The sequence below is a fragment of the Sinohyriopsis cumingii genome, chromosome 10 (assembly GCF_028554795.1).
Source record: "Sinohyriopsis cumingii isolate HCF-2022 chromosome 10, ASM2855479v2, whole genome shotgun sequence".
Taxonomy (NCBI): domain Eukaryota; kingdom Metazoa; phylum Mollusca; class Bivalvia; order Unionida; family Unionidae; genus Sinohyriopsis; species Sinohyriopsis cumingii.
This window is the reverse complement of record NC_142970.1, coordinates 21,724,779-21,744,398: the sequence shown is the minus strand read 5'-3', so window position 1 is coordinate 21,744,398 and position 19,620 is coordinate 21,724,779. Positions and strand designations below refer to the sequence as shown.

Genomic DNA, 19,620 nt, shown 5'->3' with positions numbered 1-19,620 from the left:
CAGTTGGACATTTAGAAAGGTCAGACGTGTAATCCGCGATTGATGTAGTGACAATACACATTATGTTCAACTAAAACGTTGTCAAGTACATAGATCCTAAATTCCTTCAGTACAGTTTTGAAAGAGGGAGTTCCAAAACTATGCAACTCAATGGCTTTTTGCTATCTTTAACTTGATGTAATCCTATGCTTCTTCTTCAAGTTCTCGTGACAACATATCCCATACCCAAAACATACTCTGATCAGCAGATAATGTCCAACATGCGTAATTGTTTACCTTCCAGCATGTGCCCGAGAATTCAGAATATTCCATTGTATTGTGTGCTATTTAAACTTTTAAAAAAAAAAAACGTATTGTACATATTGTTTTGCTTATGTGTCATTTCATGGGTGCCATCTTTTGGAAAATGCTATAAGTAACTGCATGATCATGCAGACATTTTATAAGAAACAAAACTGTTTCCTGCTAAAAATGATTGAGGTACTTCTGTAAAGTTAGTCTGGTTCCATGACCAACTCTATTGATTATAATATGAAACCTGGATCCGAAATAAGCACAGACAAGTATCCTGATTCTACCATAACAATCGTATTTCCATATTTTTTGTTATGCAATTATTACCACGCACTGCTGATTACTTCCTTGTAACCTGGCATTCTGTATATCAATGATCACTAACCACTACTGTTTATTTCACTGTAACTTGGCATTGTGTGTATCAATGATCACTAACCACTGATGTTTATTTCAATATAACTTGACATTTTTTGTATCAATGATTAATAACCACTGCTGTTTATTGCACTGTAACTTTGTATTCTGAGTATCAATGCTCACTAACCACTGCTGTTTATTTCACTATAACTTGGCATTCTGTGTGTCAATGATCAATAACCACTGCAGTTTATTTCACTTTAACTTGGCATTGTGTGTATCAATCATCACTAACCACTGCTGTCTATTTCACTGTATCTTAGCATTGTATCAATCATCATTAACCACTGCTGTCTACTTCCTTAATTTGTAACTGGGTATTGTTTATCAATCACTACTTAACCACCCATGTTTACATCCTTTTAACTTGTCATCCTATGTGTCAATGTTTATATTCTATACCTACAGACTACTTGCATTTATTTGCCTGTCCCTCCATACATATTTCCATGTCTTTTATCTTTTTCAATCTATCAACAATTTTAGCTATCACTTCCATATTAAAATTATTTTTATATAACGTATCAATCATTATAATATTATATTATTTGCTATCACGTCCATATTAAAAGTATTTTTCTATAAAGACATCACGTATTAACCATTATAATAAAATATTATTTGCTACCACGTCCATATTAAATTATTTTTATATTAAGAGATCATGTATCAATCATAATAACATTATAGTATTTGCTCTTTCGTTTAATTACTTGTATTGAAATTCAAATCAAAATGATACATTTATATAACATACATACATTCATAAACACACGCACACACACATACATACATGCATACATACATTACATACATACATACATACATACATACATACATATATACATACATGCATACATACTTACATGCATGCATACATACATACGTACGTACGTACGTATGTACGTACGTACGTATGTACGTACGTACATACTTGCATACATACATACATACATACATACATACATACATGCATACATACATACATACATACATAAATACATTCATACATACATACATACATACATACATACATACATACATACATACATACATACATATATACATACATATATAAACACATACATACATACATCCATGCATACATACATTTATGGCGAGTTCATTATCTATTTCTCTTCTAAAATGGCCTAAACTATGGTCGTGATAAAATGTGTTTCCAAGAGTAACCAGCTCTGAGAAACAGTATGTATTTTGATTACGCACAAGTCTATCACATTAATTCCTTGAAAAGAAGCAAGCACTACGGCAGTTTATAAAGAGTCAGAGACCATGAACATGAAATTCCTCCTGTTTTTTAATGTTGTCTATTGAGATACATATAGTAGCAAGACATCAAACACACTCAGCAGGATGCAAAGCCTGCTTCAAAATACTGGTCAGAACAGATATAATGCTAGTCTTGGTTGCAGTTTATTAAATAAATTAACTTCCAATACATCCAGTCAGATTCGGCATTTATTTATTAAATATGGAACAACAGAGGCAGATAATATACACAAGACAAAGCTTCCATACCATCTTCAAATCGATCATTAAACTTTAACAATTAAATCCTAATATAACATACCTCTGAAAGCTTATCCACATGTGTACCAACGAGGATCACATGGGGGATACTGGCTTGAGGTGATGATGCACAGGAATGTATAGAGTTGAGCCAAATGTGAACCAGGTCTGAAGAGAACAAAAACTACATAATGTAGAATTGTATCAAGTAAATAATAATGATAATAATAATAATAACAAAACATCAACTTTCATTTCTGACATAAACAATTAAAAACCAGGTTCTCTTGTGGATCTCCATTTTTGCACATAATTTACATTAAAACAAATTTTATTCAAATATACATATTGCAATTGTAAATAACTAATATCCTTTATTTCTCTGTTTTATATTTATTCCATTTGTTTTCTCTGTGTATTTAATCCTGGATATACATAACAATATGTATATCTCTGCTTCTACTTTTTATACTATTAAATTTAATGACATCAAGTCTTTTATTGCACATGATGCAGACCTGCCAACACTGACGAGACTGTCTCGGTGAGGCAGTTGATTTTTTTCCTTACGTTTGAGCAGCTTTCAGTAAGGTGGAACAAAATGTCATAAACTGCTCTGTAAAGCTGGAAAACATATTTAAACGTTTGGTATTCGTAATACGCATTGACGGTAAACATTATGTACTAATGAAAGGTTTTGTAAACTACATGTAGACCTTATTCACTATATATAAAGTTGCACAAACTTCAGTTCCAAGGCTCATGTATCTCAATGGCTTGTTGTCTCAATTTGAAATAAATTCTTGGAATTGTTCTATTCCATTTCACAAAAACATTAATTTCTCCTGGTACAAGAGAGATTCAAATTGACATGTAATGTCCTATAAACTTAATTGTGTTCCTTCCTGATATTATTCGCTAGAATATGAATATTTCCTTTTATTCATCTGTGCCGATTATTAGCATTTTTTAAGAGAATTAATTTCCTTTTGATCTTCAATGCCTCGCCTGCTGGATGCCATTTTTCAAAAAAAAGTCTATAATTAATTGTTTGATCATGCAGGCGCTACCCATGAAAAAAACATGTGCAGTTTAAACCATCTGAGGTACTGCTGTAAAGTTAGTCTGGTTACCTGATATACTCCAATAATTCTAATATGAAACATGGATTCAAATCACACACGGCTATCTGGATATTTCAGCAACAATCATTTTCCCATAGAATTTGTTTTTATTCATAAGTCCGAAATTTAAGGGTAATTTTCATAAGGCTTGTGGCAAATTAATATGGTCTGGTTCCACCTGGGGTTTTCCCCAGGATCTTCTCACACCAGATTTACTGGCTGACATGCATATTTGATCGTGTGCTCAAATATGGTATTAAACCTATAAAACAAGCAAAAGGTTCCCCTAAGTTCAATAAAAGTGCCCTTCTGCACCCCACCCCAATGCTTATACTTCATTCGTTTTGAGATTCTTTGTTAACAAACAGAAGGATGTATAGCATTTGAAGTTGTTTTTGTACTTGTATAACACCTGAAAGCTTTCTTATGCATTTTTTTAGAACTTGTGCCGATATGTACATTCTAAATTTACAGAGCAGTTTCTTAAAACTACAATTGTCAGGATTTGTTACGTACAGACCTCAAGAAAAACTATCTGACTAACTTTATTAGTACAAATCCAGATTCACTTGGTTTCTTACTCATGGCTAAAAGCGTTTTACTAACCATGAACTTTACATGGTTTTATCCCCTCCATATCAATGAAACATTTGTCATCTTCTATCACATCTGTGATTTGTTGATTGAGATCTATGACCAGGAGATACAGTGCACGACTCGACAAAAATGTTTGATGAGTAGTGTAAAAGGCATACTGCCCTGCAAAATCCCATATTGACAATGTTGCATATTTCACTGCATCTGTTCCTAGTTTGTCAGCATTTTCATTGACCAGACGGATGATTTCTATCACTGCATCCTTCTTTTCTTTTTTGCTGGACTCTGCTTCATTCTTTGTAACAGTAACAGCAGTTGTTTCATGGTCTGAAGGTACCACACCATGTCCACCATCTGTCTTGATAACAGACAATTTGGCTGGCTTGGGGTTGGTTAATTGATTTTCTTGTTCTGACCTTGAACTAGATTCTGTATCACTCACGTGAGTGTTATCTACTTCAGGAGTTGTCTCTCTTTCATAAACAATCTCTCTATGACCTTCTTGTTCCTGTCTGGCATCAGACTTTTGATCTGGTTCATGTAACAGTTTCATCAACCGTTGCAGTCTGGACAAGTGATCAGAATCTTGAAAATGAGAAAATACTTATATATATATATATATATATATATATATATATATATATATATATATATATATATATATATATATATATATATATATATATATATATACATATATATATACAGTGTATTCACTAGAGGTGAATGACTGCGAGTCAAAAATCCGATTGGTATCATAATTAGGGGTCAGAATGAGTACAAAACAAACTTTGCTATCAAAAACTGGGGGTCAATTAAAATTGTGGGGTCCTTGAAGTACAAATACGGAAAAAGGGAAAGGGAAACACTGTATATATGTTTATATATATATATATATATACTGTATATATATATATATATATATATATATATATATATATATATATATATATATATATATATATATATATACTGTATATATATATATATATATATATATATATATATATATATATATATATATATCACAGATATTAATGGTTATAAATAAACATGATCCCAGTATCAATCATGTCATTCTTACGGGTCTTTATACAAAATACTATATATAATATTTTTGGATACAAGATACAAGGTACTTTAGTACTTCATCGATGTCTGTTTTAATTTCCCCACCCCACCAACTCCTGCAAATGACATTTACATCATGGCCACCTGCTTTCTGCAGTCAGTGACCACGGTTTCCAAACCAAATAATGGTTTCTAACTGATTTAGGCAGTCAGTGGAGTTGGTTAGTTGGTCACATCTCCTCACTATAGGGTTAGGTCCACTATAGTCACATCCCTTCACTATGGGGTCAGCAGCAATAGTGACATTGCTTCATTATAGGGTCAGCGGACAATACAGTCGCATCTCACTAGAGGGTTTGTGACAATACAGTCACATCATGATCCCATCTATATAGGTTCAGCAGCAATAGTCCCATTCCCTCATTATAGGGTCAGGGGTCAATACAGCCACATCCTCTCATTACTGTCACATCTCACTATAGGGTCAGAGGACAACACTGTCACATCTCATTATAGTATTAGTGACAATACTGTCACTTCTCATTATAGTATTAGGGACAACACAGTCACATCTCACTATAGTATTAGGGACAATACACTCACATTTCATTATAGTATTAGGGACAATACAATCACATCTCATTATAGTATTAGGGACAATACAGTCACATTTCACTATATGATTAGTGACAATACAGAAACATCTCACTATATGATTAGTTACAATACAGTCACATTTCACAATAGGATTAGTGACAATACAGTCACATATCACTATAGTATTAGTTACAATACAGTCAAATGTCACTATAGGATTAGTTACAATACAGTCACATCTCACTATATTATTAGGGACAATACAGTCACATCTCACTATAGTATTAGGGACAATACAGTCACATTTCACTATAGGATTAGGTAAAATACAGTTACATCTCACTATAGGGTTAGTGACAATACAGTCACATCTCACTATAGGGTTAGTGACAATACAGTCATATCTCATCTCTTCATTATAGAGTCAGCAGCAAGTTACATTCCCTCACTATATGGTCAAGGGACAATACAGTCATATCCTACACTGTATCGTTAAGGACAATACAGTCACATCACCTCGCAATAGGGTCCCAAATGACCTCAGTCATATCCCAAGTTTTAAAATCTCTATCTGCACACTAGATGTGTAATTATGCATCCTTATTCAAAATTACCTCTGTCATATGTTAATGTTTAAAATCAATATATGTACACTGGAAGAGAAAGTATGTGTCATTAATCATGCACTCTCAGACGGGGAGAATCATGAAACATGTGTCATTTCATTGTGAATCTCGGAGCTAATGACAGCCTACCTTTGTGCTGTACTATCCATTCCCCAGTGTCCAGAGAGATTTTGCAACAATGTTTATATACACTGATTCCCTCTGTACTCGTCCTCTCGGATATATCAACCTGCTTTCCAAGGAGGCGCTTGATCAATGTTGTCTTTCCAACTCCAAACTGACCAACCACCATGACTCGTAGGTTGTAAACCTTCTCCTTGCCATCACGCAAAGCCTTCTTGTACAGTTGAAGGGATTTATCATCCATACGGAGGATCTCCACAGGAATGACTGGGCCTGAAATAAGTAAATGTAAAGAACATATGCATACAGATTTTACAGCCAGCATTTAACAAAGGAACACACTAATATTTAAATAGGAATGTATCACATGTGAAGACTTATCACCTGTTTATATTTATAAACGTTTTTGAAAAAAATAAAGCAAGCTCAGATTTGGTCAAATTTATTTTCATTCTTTTGTAACGATAAAAGAGATTTCTTTATCTCTCGTTCTCCGTGTTAGAAGCTTTTCACTTAGAAAATGCATTTCGCTTCCCACTATTGTGATGTTGCCGATTTATTACATTGAACAGTTTCACAAATGATAATTTTCTGACATATTGTCTGCAAAGGATTGAATCTGTGCTGTGATACATACCTAATAATCCACCTTGTTTCATCTTTTGTAAATTAATATTAAAATATCTAATTTGATATTTTAAAGTATTTTTAACGGATTATTCAGCATCCATTTAAATGCAGCCCATGAACTAGTTTTTGGTGCATATAGTGTTTTCGTACCACCATGTTTGTGGAAACCGCTATTATAAACTACAAGTGTGATTGTAGTTTATAGTTCTGTGGGTTCAATGCCATTCTTCACCACATGATATATTTTACACGGTGGTCACTATATTTGGTGCAGGACGACCCACCACCCCACAGGAAGCTACTGGCAAGGTTTCTCACATGCTGACATAGACCAGCAGAGACCCGAACCCACACAGTTCATAAATGTCAGTGATCTTCAAAGGTACGTAAGCCTTAGAACACTGAACATGATCCAGAGTCCACTACATGCTTAAAGGCAAATAAAACTGAATGACTCTGGTTGACATTTGATCTATCATCATAACCTGCTGTTGAAAGTAACTGGGTTGGATTATCCACTCTCCAAAATGGATAATGTGGATTTCACTCAGCACTGATTTTTAGTTTGGATGATTAGAATTAGAAATGTAGGCTTCACTAAGTTACATATTAGCCTGTGATATTGATGGAGAATTTAACTAACTCAGATGATTTTGTCATACAGTAATAAACAATACATCCATATATCTAGAAGCTGAGAAATGACAGCTACAGTTAGTCATACAGCTTTACTGACTTGAAGTTGAGTTCTCCCATGATGTTAAAGCATATTAAAAAATTATTCTGTGAGAGATAAGTATCATCATATAAGGATCAGCTTTCACTCTTAAGCCAGTCCATCTATCTATCTATCTATCTATCTATCGATCTATCTATCTATCTATCTATCTATCTATCTATCTATCTATCTATCTATCTATATATATATATATATATATATATATATATATATATATATGTATATTGATAGATAGATAGATAGATAGATATATTCAGACTCAATTGTGTACAGTGAAAGGGTTGACTCTTGAGCATTGAAATCATCTCTTGATATTGTTGAGCAATAACAAGACTTTAAAATCAGTAACAATGTCAAAAAAACTGGCTGTAAGATTGACAAAATTTTCATTTAAGATCAAGTGGACATCATGATCTGCTGTAAAAATCCATGCCCATATGAACAGCTTTTAACAAGTTGTCATGACAACAATATTTTAAAAATGGCTTCCATGGAGGTTATACTTGCTGTCAAATCTATTTTCATTTAAGACCAACATCCTAAGGTCTTCAACTGAAAAGTCCATTTCGATATGACCAACCATCTATCAATCTAAGATGCAATAACACGATCTTGAAAGACGTGGCCATCGAGGTGAAGCAGTAAAACAATCTGCAAAACAGCAACCATGGCAACCATACTGAATATCAATTTGGCAATATTTTAGGTCTAACCAGACAGCACATTAAAAAACGTCGTCATAAAGAAGCATCTAGAACAACTGACCCAGTTTCGAATCTGCACTTATTCACTACAAGCTGAAACTGGGCATTACCTTAAACCTGTTATCCCAAGTGGTACTAGATATTGCCCTTATCTGCAAACAGAGTAATGAAAAACATTTCTGCCATTATTATCTGTATGAAAACGAAAGAAAAATGTTGTACCATAATTTAGAGCATGTTTGATATGAAATTCATAACAACCTAGTTATTAAGCAAGTTTGATTATTCATTATGTAAATACAATTTCTGTAAAAATGCAAAATTAAATAGGGGCTAAAGTACTGTACCAAAAGTTCACCAGATGGTATATTGTGTTGCCAATCAGCAAACAAATTGCAATCTGCGAAACTGGTGAAGCACAGGGCGATCACTGCTCATTTATAGGCCAACTAATTTAGGAAAAAAGTAAAGCCCTGGAAGAACAGGGGATGGTCAGTTTATCTATAAGCCAAGGTCTCAATGTGAAAGTGTTTACAATTTTAAGATGGGGGGCCTACCATAATGGCTGCAAATCATTGGATACACAAAAATATTTTCGGTGTCCTAAAACATAATATGCACGTGAAACAATACATTTTGAGTGTGGCAACACTTAATGAACTGTTACAAACTACTATGATTTATTTTGTTATTATTTTTCATGTGCATATTTTCTGTTTTCTCCAACATAACATTAAATAAAGGTAAATACAGACTTCATAATTCACAGGCAGGTTTGAATTTACCTGGGAGACCAGTCTGTACCATAATGTACAGAACTTACACAGTAGAAAACGTCCATGGTTTTAATCCTTGTTTATTCCCAAACAAGTCAAATGCAGATGTTGTTTTATTCGGTGTGTATACCAAATTGCATTGTTCATATAACACTTCAGCTAGTCTGTGATGGCTGCATCATTTAGGCTGATTCATACGCTAACGAGTTTAAATGATATAAGCGATCCAACACATTGAGGAAATCTTTATGAAAAGGCACACATGTTCAATTGTGCAAGGCACATGACCAGCATAAATGTTACGTATTCATGAAATAATGGTAATAATAAAGGATAACGTTCTGAATATCGATCAAAAGGTCAGTCGATTTTACTTTAGTACTTTTGTAAAACAAGGTATAAGGTGGCTTACATCAAAAGAAACTGCAACTCAGCGTTTATGGTGTTAGCACATAACTGTATCAAATGCATTATTTGTGAAGTGTACATGTGACAGTTTTTAGTCACAAATTTAATGTTGCATATACCCGACAAACATAAAAATTCATTAAAAATAATAATTAGATGAGTGAGGTCCATTAAAAGGTCAATATTTTTGGGTAGGCTAATATTAAGATACACAGCAAAACATAATATCATTCACTTGAGCCGCAAGTCAGTGGATAACCATATACAATGCTTTCTAGCATTTCTGCGCACTTAGAACGATCGACGAAAATAAAATTCTGCAATGCTTACCATTTGAAAAGAGGCAACTGTCACCAGAATATTCTGCTCAAAATAATATTAAATTTGGACACATGGGATAACACACCTGTATTTTCGTGACATGCGATATGTCGGACTATTCTGTACATAGCTTTAAAAAGAATTATTATCCAGCGGCTATGGAAATGAAATACTTTATATTGCACTATTTCTGTCAGCATGTCAGTAAAATAATTAGGTCCGGTTAATAGCATAATCTTAGTTCATGTGACGCTGTGTAAAATAAACCACTTTATATGAGTCTTATTATTTCATGTATGTTGATATGTACAGTAAGACAATTCTTTCTTAAGTCTAGTTGACCGCTCCGGTGGCCTAAGTGGACAGAGCATCTGTCTCAGATGAAGGAGGTCATGGGGATAAACCTGGCTGAATCATCTTAAAGACTTAGAAAAGGGGTTCCTTGCAACTTCCTTGATAGGCATTCAGCATTGAGGCTATTATTAAGACTAGTCAGCCTGCTGTCAGAATAATATGACTGGGTGGAACATCATCCTACATGTCTGCAGCACGATGCCCTACTACTCGACATTCCTATATACTGCCACAGTGCATATATCATAGTTACATAACTGAAAAATTATAAACGCTACCGGTACATTAAAATATCCAAATCACAAGTCTTGGCGTTTCTTGTTGTTTGCCATGTAAAGTAAACTATTCACACAATCTTAGTACAGTCTGCCACTTCACTAACCAAGTCTTGTCATTCCATGATGTTGCTAAGTACAGTATGCCACCTCCCTAACCAAGCGTTGTTATTTCATAATGTTGCTATGTATAGTATGACACATCCTTAACTAAGTCTTGTTATTTCATGATGTTGCTGTGTACAGTATGTCACATACCTAACATAGTCTTGCTATTTTTGTTATTGCTATGTACAGTATGTCACTTCCCTAACCTAGTCTTTGTCATTCCATGCTGTTGCTAAGTACAGTATGCCACTTTCGTAACCAAGCATTGCTATTCCATGTTGCTGCTACGTACAGTATACCACATCCCTAACAAAGTCTTGATAATTCATGATATTGCTATGAGCAGCATGCTACATTCATAACCAAGTTTTGTCATTCCATGCTGATGCTATGTAGAGTATGCCGATTCCCTAACCAAGCCTTATTTTATGCTGCTGCAATGTACTGTATGCCACCTCCCTAACAAAGTCTTGTTAATTCATGCTGTTGCTATGAGCAGCATGCCTCATCCATAACCATGTTTTGTCATTCCATGCTGCTGCTATGTAGAGTATGCCACTTCCCTAACCGAGCCTTATCATTTCATGCTGCTGTTATGTACAAGTACACCACTTACCTAACCAAGTCTTGTTTTTTCATGCTGTACCTATGTAATGTATACCACATCCCTACCCAAACCTTGTTATTTCATGCCGTTGCTATGTACAGTATGCCACTTCCCTAATCAATTCTTTTTATTTCATGCAGTTGATATGTACAGTATGCCACATTCCAAACCAATTATTTTTATTTTACACTGTAGGTATGTACATTATGCCACATCCCTTCCAAAGTCTTGTTATGTTAGGCTGTTGCTAAGTAGAGTATGCCACCTCCCTAACAAAGCCTTGCTATTTTAGGCTGTTGCTATGAACAGTATGCCACTTCCCTAACCAAGTTCTGTTATTTCATGTACAGTATGCAGTGTATCCACCAGGGAAGTACAATTGAGGGTTAAAACAAAAAAGATGATGTCAGGACTGGGAGTCAATTCAAATATGTTGGACTCAAAACTGTAACGACAAATGTTCGTCTGACCCATACTTTTTCAGCGTGAAATATGATATTACAATTTGTACTATATGCTATGTATCTAAACATACAAATAAACCTACATGCACAATTAATAAATGTATTGTCCATTCCAAGAATAATTGTATTAGTTTGTTTTTCTTTTAGTTTAAAGTTCTACATTTGTCTGAAGCAATATTGTAGACCAACACATTACATATAAGCCAATACATAAACCCAAATCTTATTAACCAAATGGTAGTTAATTCACTGCCTATCATAAAATGGGTACTATCATAGGTTTTATTATACTTCGTCCTAGAACACATTTATCCAAAAATCAAAGAGGATACGGATTAATCTTCTTTCTAATAAGTTACACTTGAAACGTAAGACGTTTTTTTACTGCAGCAATGTAAAACACCAACAAAATATACCATGACCCCCGACTTTGTAATCCAAATAACGCATTTGTCTCTGCAAGTTTACTGATTTCTTTGTTGTGAAAGAATGTCTTGCGTTATAATGTGTTCTCCAGTAATCTAGTGGTGAACGAGGGCGGAGTTTTTACATTTCTTAATCCCTGTCACAAAAGGATTATTCACTGTTACAGTCTTCGCAATCAAGCGATCAGAAGTCATACCGGTAATCCTAATGGATGTGCCGTATTCTAGTCGAGGGAATTATTTTCTTCATTTTTCATTTAAGTTAGATACACAGTTACCCTTTTGTGTTTTGCTTCTTTCGCTTTTTTTGGCTAATGATTCTTAGTGCATGCCAATTTAATCTGGAAATCACGTTCTAGTGCAACAAGACTTGTGCTGAAAAATGTCATTTAACCCTACAACAACAACAACAACAACTATAAAATCCATGTATAGTATAATTCTCTCTCTCTCTCTCTCTCTCTCTCTGTCTCTCTCGCTCTCAGTACAGTTTGTTTAATACAAACAGGAATAACAAATACTGAAATGATGGATGCCAACATTTTTACAAATTTCTATATTCTCAGTTTAAGTTTCATATGATGGTCATTTGTAACAACCAATATTTGTGTACATCAGAATGTCATTTGTTGTTGTTGTTGTTGTTGGGTTTAATGCCATTATGTAGCACAATATAGGCTATACATAATGGCCAATATAAATGGCGGAGGAAAAATCCGGGAAAACCCCATAAAGAACCATTGCTTCATGACAAGGTACTGACAAGCTTTCTCACATAAGAGGTGAGATGGCAATGATCCATAATGGTGTTTGCTTTAGACCACTTGGCCACTTCGGGCCCCACAATTTATCATAGTACCTAATATAAGCAAACCTTTACAATTCATTGCAGCCTAAATCTACAGAGTCATGCATGCTTGACTGTAATAACATTGTGTAGTTACCATTACTTTGTTTGTCATCTTTAGATTCCTCAGGGACCAGTCCAGATGGAGGCATTTCTGTGGCAACACTTGACTGCCCTTGATGTACCTAGACAAATGGAAGAAATGTTTGGTAAACTATGGCAAAACTTAATGTACGAAATAACAATGGTCTGTGATACAACACTGGAGTCAGCATCAACAATTTCAATTTTCCTCATATAACTGACTTGAGGCACAGGCAATTATGAGCAAACACAATAGCGCATTACTATACTATAATTTGAAAAAAAATCATGGTATGGCATTTACTTCTACATATGTTAAGACTGAATTAGATTAAACTGGCTCATTAGCAAAAAACAAATTCCATAGTTCTGGAATTGCAAATCAAGACAAAAATTTTAAATGGAGTATCAAATGTTGTAAAGTGTTCTGGTTTGGGGGTATCATTGAAATAAACTTGCGGAAGGTACATAAATACATTTCAGTGTCAAATCGGTTATAGATGAATATAATAATAACAGAACTATGTTCATGTGCATAGTGAGCAATGCACTTGAGAAAGTGCTCCAAATGACAGACTTGTATTCATGTGCACATTGAGCGATACCCTTGTGAAATGCCCCAAATGACAGATTTGTATTCATGTACACATTGAGTAATACGCTTGTGAATGAGCTACAAATGGCTGACATTTATGTATGTACTGTAAGTGTGATTTTCCAATGATTTTTGTGTGAAAGTACCTCAAGAACCTCGTGGTCCAGATCTGGCCCCATCTCATGAAAGTAATATGTGCCAACAACTGCCCTCTTCGTGACCATCATAACCATACAAATTGCTATTGTGGCAGCACTAAATAAAATGTACATAGCTTCAATTGTGCATGTAGTTGTTTTCCCTAGATGTGAACTTTTAACCTACACCTGGGTTTTTTCCATATCATGTGCAGCAGTGACATAACCGAGTTTCAAAAGCATGGTATGAATGTTCATGAGAAATATATGAAGTTATGTATCTGCTCCTTACATGACCACTGGTGATAAATTCAATGTATCATTTATCAATACTCAGCAAATGCAATGTAGTAATTGTATTTTAGAGGGGTTGGGAATGGCATTTCACTTTTATGACATTAATAATTTTAAACATAAACATATACATCAGGGAAACCCGGGTATAATGCATACATGGAAGTTATGCTATCATAAATGTCATTATAATCACAGAAACATAAGCTGTCTCCATTAAGTAAAATGAGCTCAAGAACTACCGAATACGTGTGGCATTTCGTTCCATAACATGGCTTACAATGTTATCACATTATTAATTTAACAATGATATTCATGAACAAAGGTCCCTTTTACAACCCTATATTGTACTCTGTACCTAGTAGGCAGCCGTCATACTGAAATACATGTTCTCCAATTTAATGTTTATTCACATGATATACCGTTATGATTCTATGCATACTCCATTCAGCTGATTTCAGAGTCACAGGCTGTTATTATAGTAGGAATCGGGTCACAATTAGCTCTAGTCTATTTTTAGAACAGTTTTTCCTCTCTCATTTTGGTGGTGATAGAAGAGTTTTATTTATGCATTTTTTCATAGGGATTTACAGGTAACTGTTTATTCTTGATAATATGAGCTCAGGGTATTGTTGTCTATGCGTATTTTGGCGACAGTGCACAGTGAGTAATAAGGCCTTGGTGATGATCCGGAAGTGAACTCTATGTTCTGTTTACATGTTGCTCTGTTGACAGTCCAGCATCTCAAAAATGAGCAGGTCAACCTTTAACGAGAACTTCACCGTGTGGTCATCTTTGTAGGTATTTTAGATTAAAAAATGATTTGCATTGATTGTCACACAGTGGAAAGGTCAGAACTGAGAAACAAATGTAGATGACATATAGTAAAGTTATATCTGTCCTATGTCCTGTCAGAGTAGTATTGGAGTAAAGTTTAAATTGGTATAAAATCTTTATTATTATTGATAGACACATGAAATTTGAATACAATATGTATATTGATTTTAAAAATATAAAAATGAAATTAAATGTAACAAATTAGTTTTTATTTAAAAATTTGAATGAAATTTAAAAATAAAAAAAGGTAAAAACAATCCCCCCAAATGCACATATATATTTTTGGAATACTATAAATGTTATCAGCATGTATATATTCTAACACCATATACAAGCTCCAATGTTGGATATTTGTCACATTTTGTCAGAGAAAATTCTTTGTAAGTCAAAATGAGACATTCATTTAAACTACACAAAGACAAAATTATATTTTGTATTGGCCATTCAGACTATTTATTAGGGGTCTAAGCAGTTAATTTATGTGTTTATCATGGGGTCACTTTCTGAGCAACACATATATGCTTGTTTAGTCTTCAGTGATTGTTTATAAACATAGTTATAAGGTATTTAGTGAGAGGACAGAGATGAAAACTTTATACTAGAACCTACTCAAGTTCTCTACTAAATCATTTTAAACTGTCTGAAAATGAAATACAGGTCAAAGGGATAAAATATGCTTTCGTCAGGTATATGTACCCTTGACTGTAAGAAAACAGCTAAAAAATTTAAGTTGAACACAAAATGCATTCCGTTTTATTATTCTGTTTGGTTAAGATATTGAATGGTGTAGTGCGGCATTGTCGCCTATGTGATGTTATGGGAATTCTAATTAGCCATCTTGCTTTATGCATTATGAATTGCTAATAACATTTGTTAACTGACACTCTAAAGATTGCATAAGAAATATTCAAACAGTTTATATGAATTTAACTTTGTACAACTGATCCTAACATGGTTACATATCCCACATGAACAAATATCCGTCTATTTTATAACGTTTGGGATCAAAAGTTCACATTCATTACATCATATAGCCTGACATTGTACTATAGTGAATCTGTAAGGCACATTTCTGGCTGTCTGCACTGAAAATATCCCAAAATGTTATTTTCATCATGAATATGCCTATGTATGTAACATATTTTAATCTAGTACTTTGACAGTGTGCGGTATTGAAGCACCAGCTGATATCTGATTCCACTGAATCAATGAGCTTAATAATTGGTAACCAACATTCTTAAAAATGCATTATAACTGTACATACAGATAATCTGAATTATGTTTGCACATTTGATCTTAACAAGTACATTGTATATGTCCCACACATGCAAATTTCCTTTCTTGTTTACAAATTTTGAGGATCAGAATTTCATATTTAGTTGATGATATAGGATTTATTGGCACCTATAGTTGATCTGTGTGACCACATTTGGATGATTATAGCTATATATTATAATTTAGTACATTGTCACTTGAATTTCCTGTATACTTGTATGTACTAATGTTAGCATCAATGATCAAACCTCACCGCCCCAACATTGTCTTAAACTTTATGTTATATTGTCTACCTGATTAGTTATTTGACCTGTAAATGGCTAAATATGCTTCTAGAAACCTCACATTTTTAGGATAAATTTGTCTCTTTAATACATGGCCATTGCTTCACATTTCTGAATGTCACTCTGTCAGGTTTAATATTTTGCCCCATGCTTGCATCCTTAATGTTATCTGGAACAAGTGTTAGACTTGGATCAGACTGGAAGTTATCCACTATTCCGGTGGTGATAGCAAGGTCTCATAAGGGCATGTGCAGTGTACTGCCAGAAGTGACCAAGATTAGTTCATATCACCAGACTGATATATAGCACCTCAACGACATGGCGTAGGTCTTTACGAGAAAGATCAACACCACTTTTCGGTAAGGTAGAGCCTCCCTAGAAACTATTTTCCTATCCTATTTTCACCTCTTGTAGCTATCAACATTGAAATGTAATGAATGTTTGCCTTAAAACATGATAGTGGTCCCATCAGAACTTTAAGTATGAATGTGCTATTAGTTATGGAAACAACTGCCTAAGTTCCTGACACAATAAATGCGGAACATAGCACCTGTCATTGTTTCTTTAGTGTGTACACCTATATGCATCTGGACAGGCATATTCTGCCAAAATCACTGTGAGCTATGTTGCTTTACCACCCCTGGAAAAAATGTTGTCAGTTGTACAGACCCAAACAACCATTTGTTTTAAATATCATTTATAAGTCAACTATGCAGTCTAACATTTGTCAAAATGTGTTTTAAAATTTGTATGAAAATTTAAGTTTTTAATTAAATTTAGTCTTAAAATTTAAATGTTTATTTAAATTGCCATTATATTTTAATGTATTAATATTTGTTAATTTTAAACATATTTTCAGACAGGACTTATTTTGTATTGCATTTAGGGTTTTACTGCATTACAAATTCCTATAATTAAGGAAGATATAGCAAATTAGTTTTGGTTTCTCAAGAGCACTTGGACCAAAACTTTCACTCTGTGGAACACCAGCACTACATACTTTCTGTCAGGTGTCACATGTTTTGTTTGCAAGGAAATTCAAAAAGACTTCATATATAAAGTTGAAATTGGTGTAGCATGCAAATATAAAAGTTTGAATAACATTTTCATAATAAATGAGTCCTGTCAGGGTTCGGGTCATAATTAGTACTTCCACTTCAGTACCCCCACGAATGTAGTTCTAGTCTATTTTTTGAACATATTTTCCTCTCTCATTTTGGTGGTGATAGAAGAGTTTTATTTATGCAATTTTTAGGAATATAAAGTTAATTGTTTATTCTTGATAAAATGAACCCATGGTGTTGTTGTAAGTGTGTATTCTGAGTACAGTGCACAGTGAGTAATACGGCCTTCGTGATGACCCAGAAGTGAAATCCGTGTACTGTCTACATGTTGCTCTGTTGACAGTCGAGCATCTCAAAAAAGATAAGGTCGACCTTCGACGAGAACTTCACCGTTATATCATTTCTGAAGGTATTTTAGATTAACATATGATTGGCATTGATTGTCACATAGTGGAAAGGTCAGTACTGACAAACAAATGTAGATAACGTATAGTAAAATTGATTGTTATATGTCCAGTACTGATCAGATATTTTGGTACTGGCGATGACGACTGATAAATCTAAACGCTCGCTCCCCTTTTATCTTTTTTGTACAACAATGCAAGAGTGTCAACTAAAAGTACCTGCTAAAGCAGTCAAAGACTGCATCTATATATTCAGGTAAGGTTGTCATTACAGACGTTGTCTCCATTTATTGTATGAATTTCGTTGATTTCAACTCACAGGATTTGTAATCAACTCGCAAGGTCACCAATGGCAAGGTCGTTTTGAATTGGCTGACTGATTGGAATGCACATAATTCCTAGACAAACAAGTTGTTCTCCACCTTTATTTGATTTTGTTTGACTGTTCCGCCGCCAGTCAAACAAAACAAGGTGGAGAACAACTTGTTGGTCTAACACAATTCCATGCTTCGTTCACCACAATATTTGCACATGCGTGCTATCTAGCTAATCAGTCTGAGTTAAAATTTCCCCCAACACATGTCTATCATCCTGTAAATAACTCTTCAACCCAAATGCTGCTTGTATGCGGTGTCGATAATGCTTGTTGACTTCCCAGTGACGTACGCATGCGTAAAATGCACTATTTAGATACCTAGTACGTCGTAGATGTATACCCCATTGCTGGTATGTTAAGTAAACGTTGATAAGTCAACAGGTAGAAATATTACACATTTTTAATTATCATAACCAACAAGATGGCTGTTTACTCAATATTTTGATAAAAGCCTGAAACGTAATATGTTAAATTTAGACATACTGGAAAGGGCTTTTCTGCACCTTACGAAATGTGTGTAGTTAAGATAAACAAAGATGGATTCAGGTTGATATGTGAGCGAATTTGTAGAGTTTAATGGTAGCGATATAGAATAATTAAATTAATCAGTCTTAGAAAGTGAATAAGATATTGATGTTAGTCCAGTTTCAATACCAGATGCAGTCATGGGGACAACAGTTTTAAAACACTTAACAGACCTTTGGGCAAAAGGTCACTTATTGATTTAAAGGAGAAAAAGACAAGGCGTCCAGACAAACAGAATCATGCATAAAGGAAAATGAGTATGAACCAAGAAATCTATGCTGGATTAGCCATATAACAAAAGATAAGGAAACATAAAACAAAGAAAAATGTTGATTCAAAATTATGGTTTCCTGATTATTTTTATTTTTGTAGATAAGGTACCCAATCATCAAATAATGGACAGGGATAAATATACATTAATTTATCATTACTAAAGTGGATGAAATTTTCGTGTGAATTTCGAGTTTAGGTATATGTACTTTAACGTATTTATCTTAAGTATTAAATTATCTCCGAGTATTAACTATTTACAAATAGGCCAATTTGTTATATGGAATATGAATTCATGAAACTTTAGAAACTGTAGAGATGTACCTGATAAGTTATTATATATAACATCCAACATTATTCATTATTATTATTATTATTATTATTATTATTAGTATTATTATTATTATTTACCACTCCTGTAGCTTAATGGTTAGA

At 34.0% G+C, this 19,620-nt stretch overlaps 1 protein-coding gene across 1 annotated transcript in view; it reads right to left on the bottom strand.

Annotated features, from left to right (window-relative positions):
- Window positions 1-19,620, bottom strand: part of LOC149789705 (uncharacterized) — a 92,196-nt gene that overhangs the window by 54,809 nt on the left and 17,767 nt on the right. The window contains exons 4-7 of the mRNA XM_089973099.1: window positions 13,138-13,225; window positions 6,389-6,655; window positions 3,975-4,550; window positions 2,306-2,412 (exon numbers count right to left, since the gene is read on the bottom strand). Coding sequence (XP_089829225.1) covers window positions 2,306-2,412; window positions 3,975-4,550; window positions 6,389-6,655; window positions 13,138-13,225 — 1,038 coding nt within the window. The remainder of the gene's footprint in view (window positions 1-2,305; window positions 2,413-3,974; window positions 4,551-6,388; window positions 6,656-13,137; window positions 13,226-19,620) is intronic.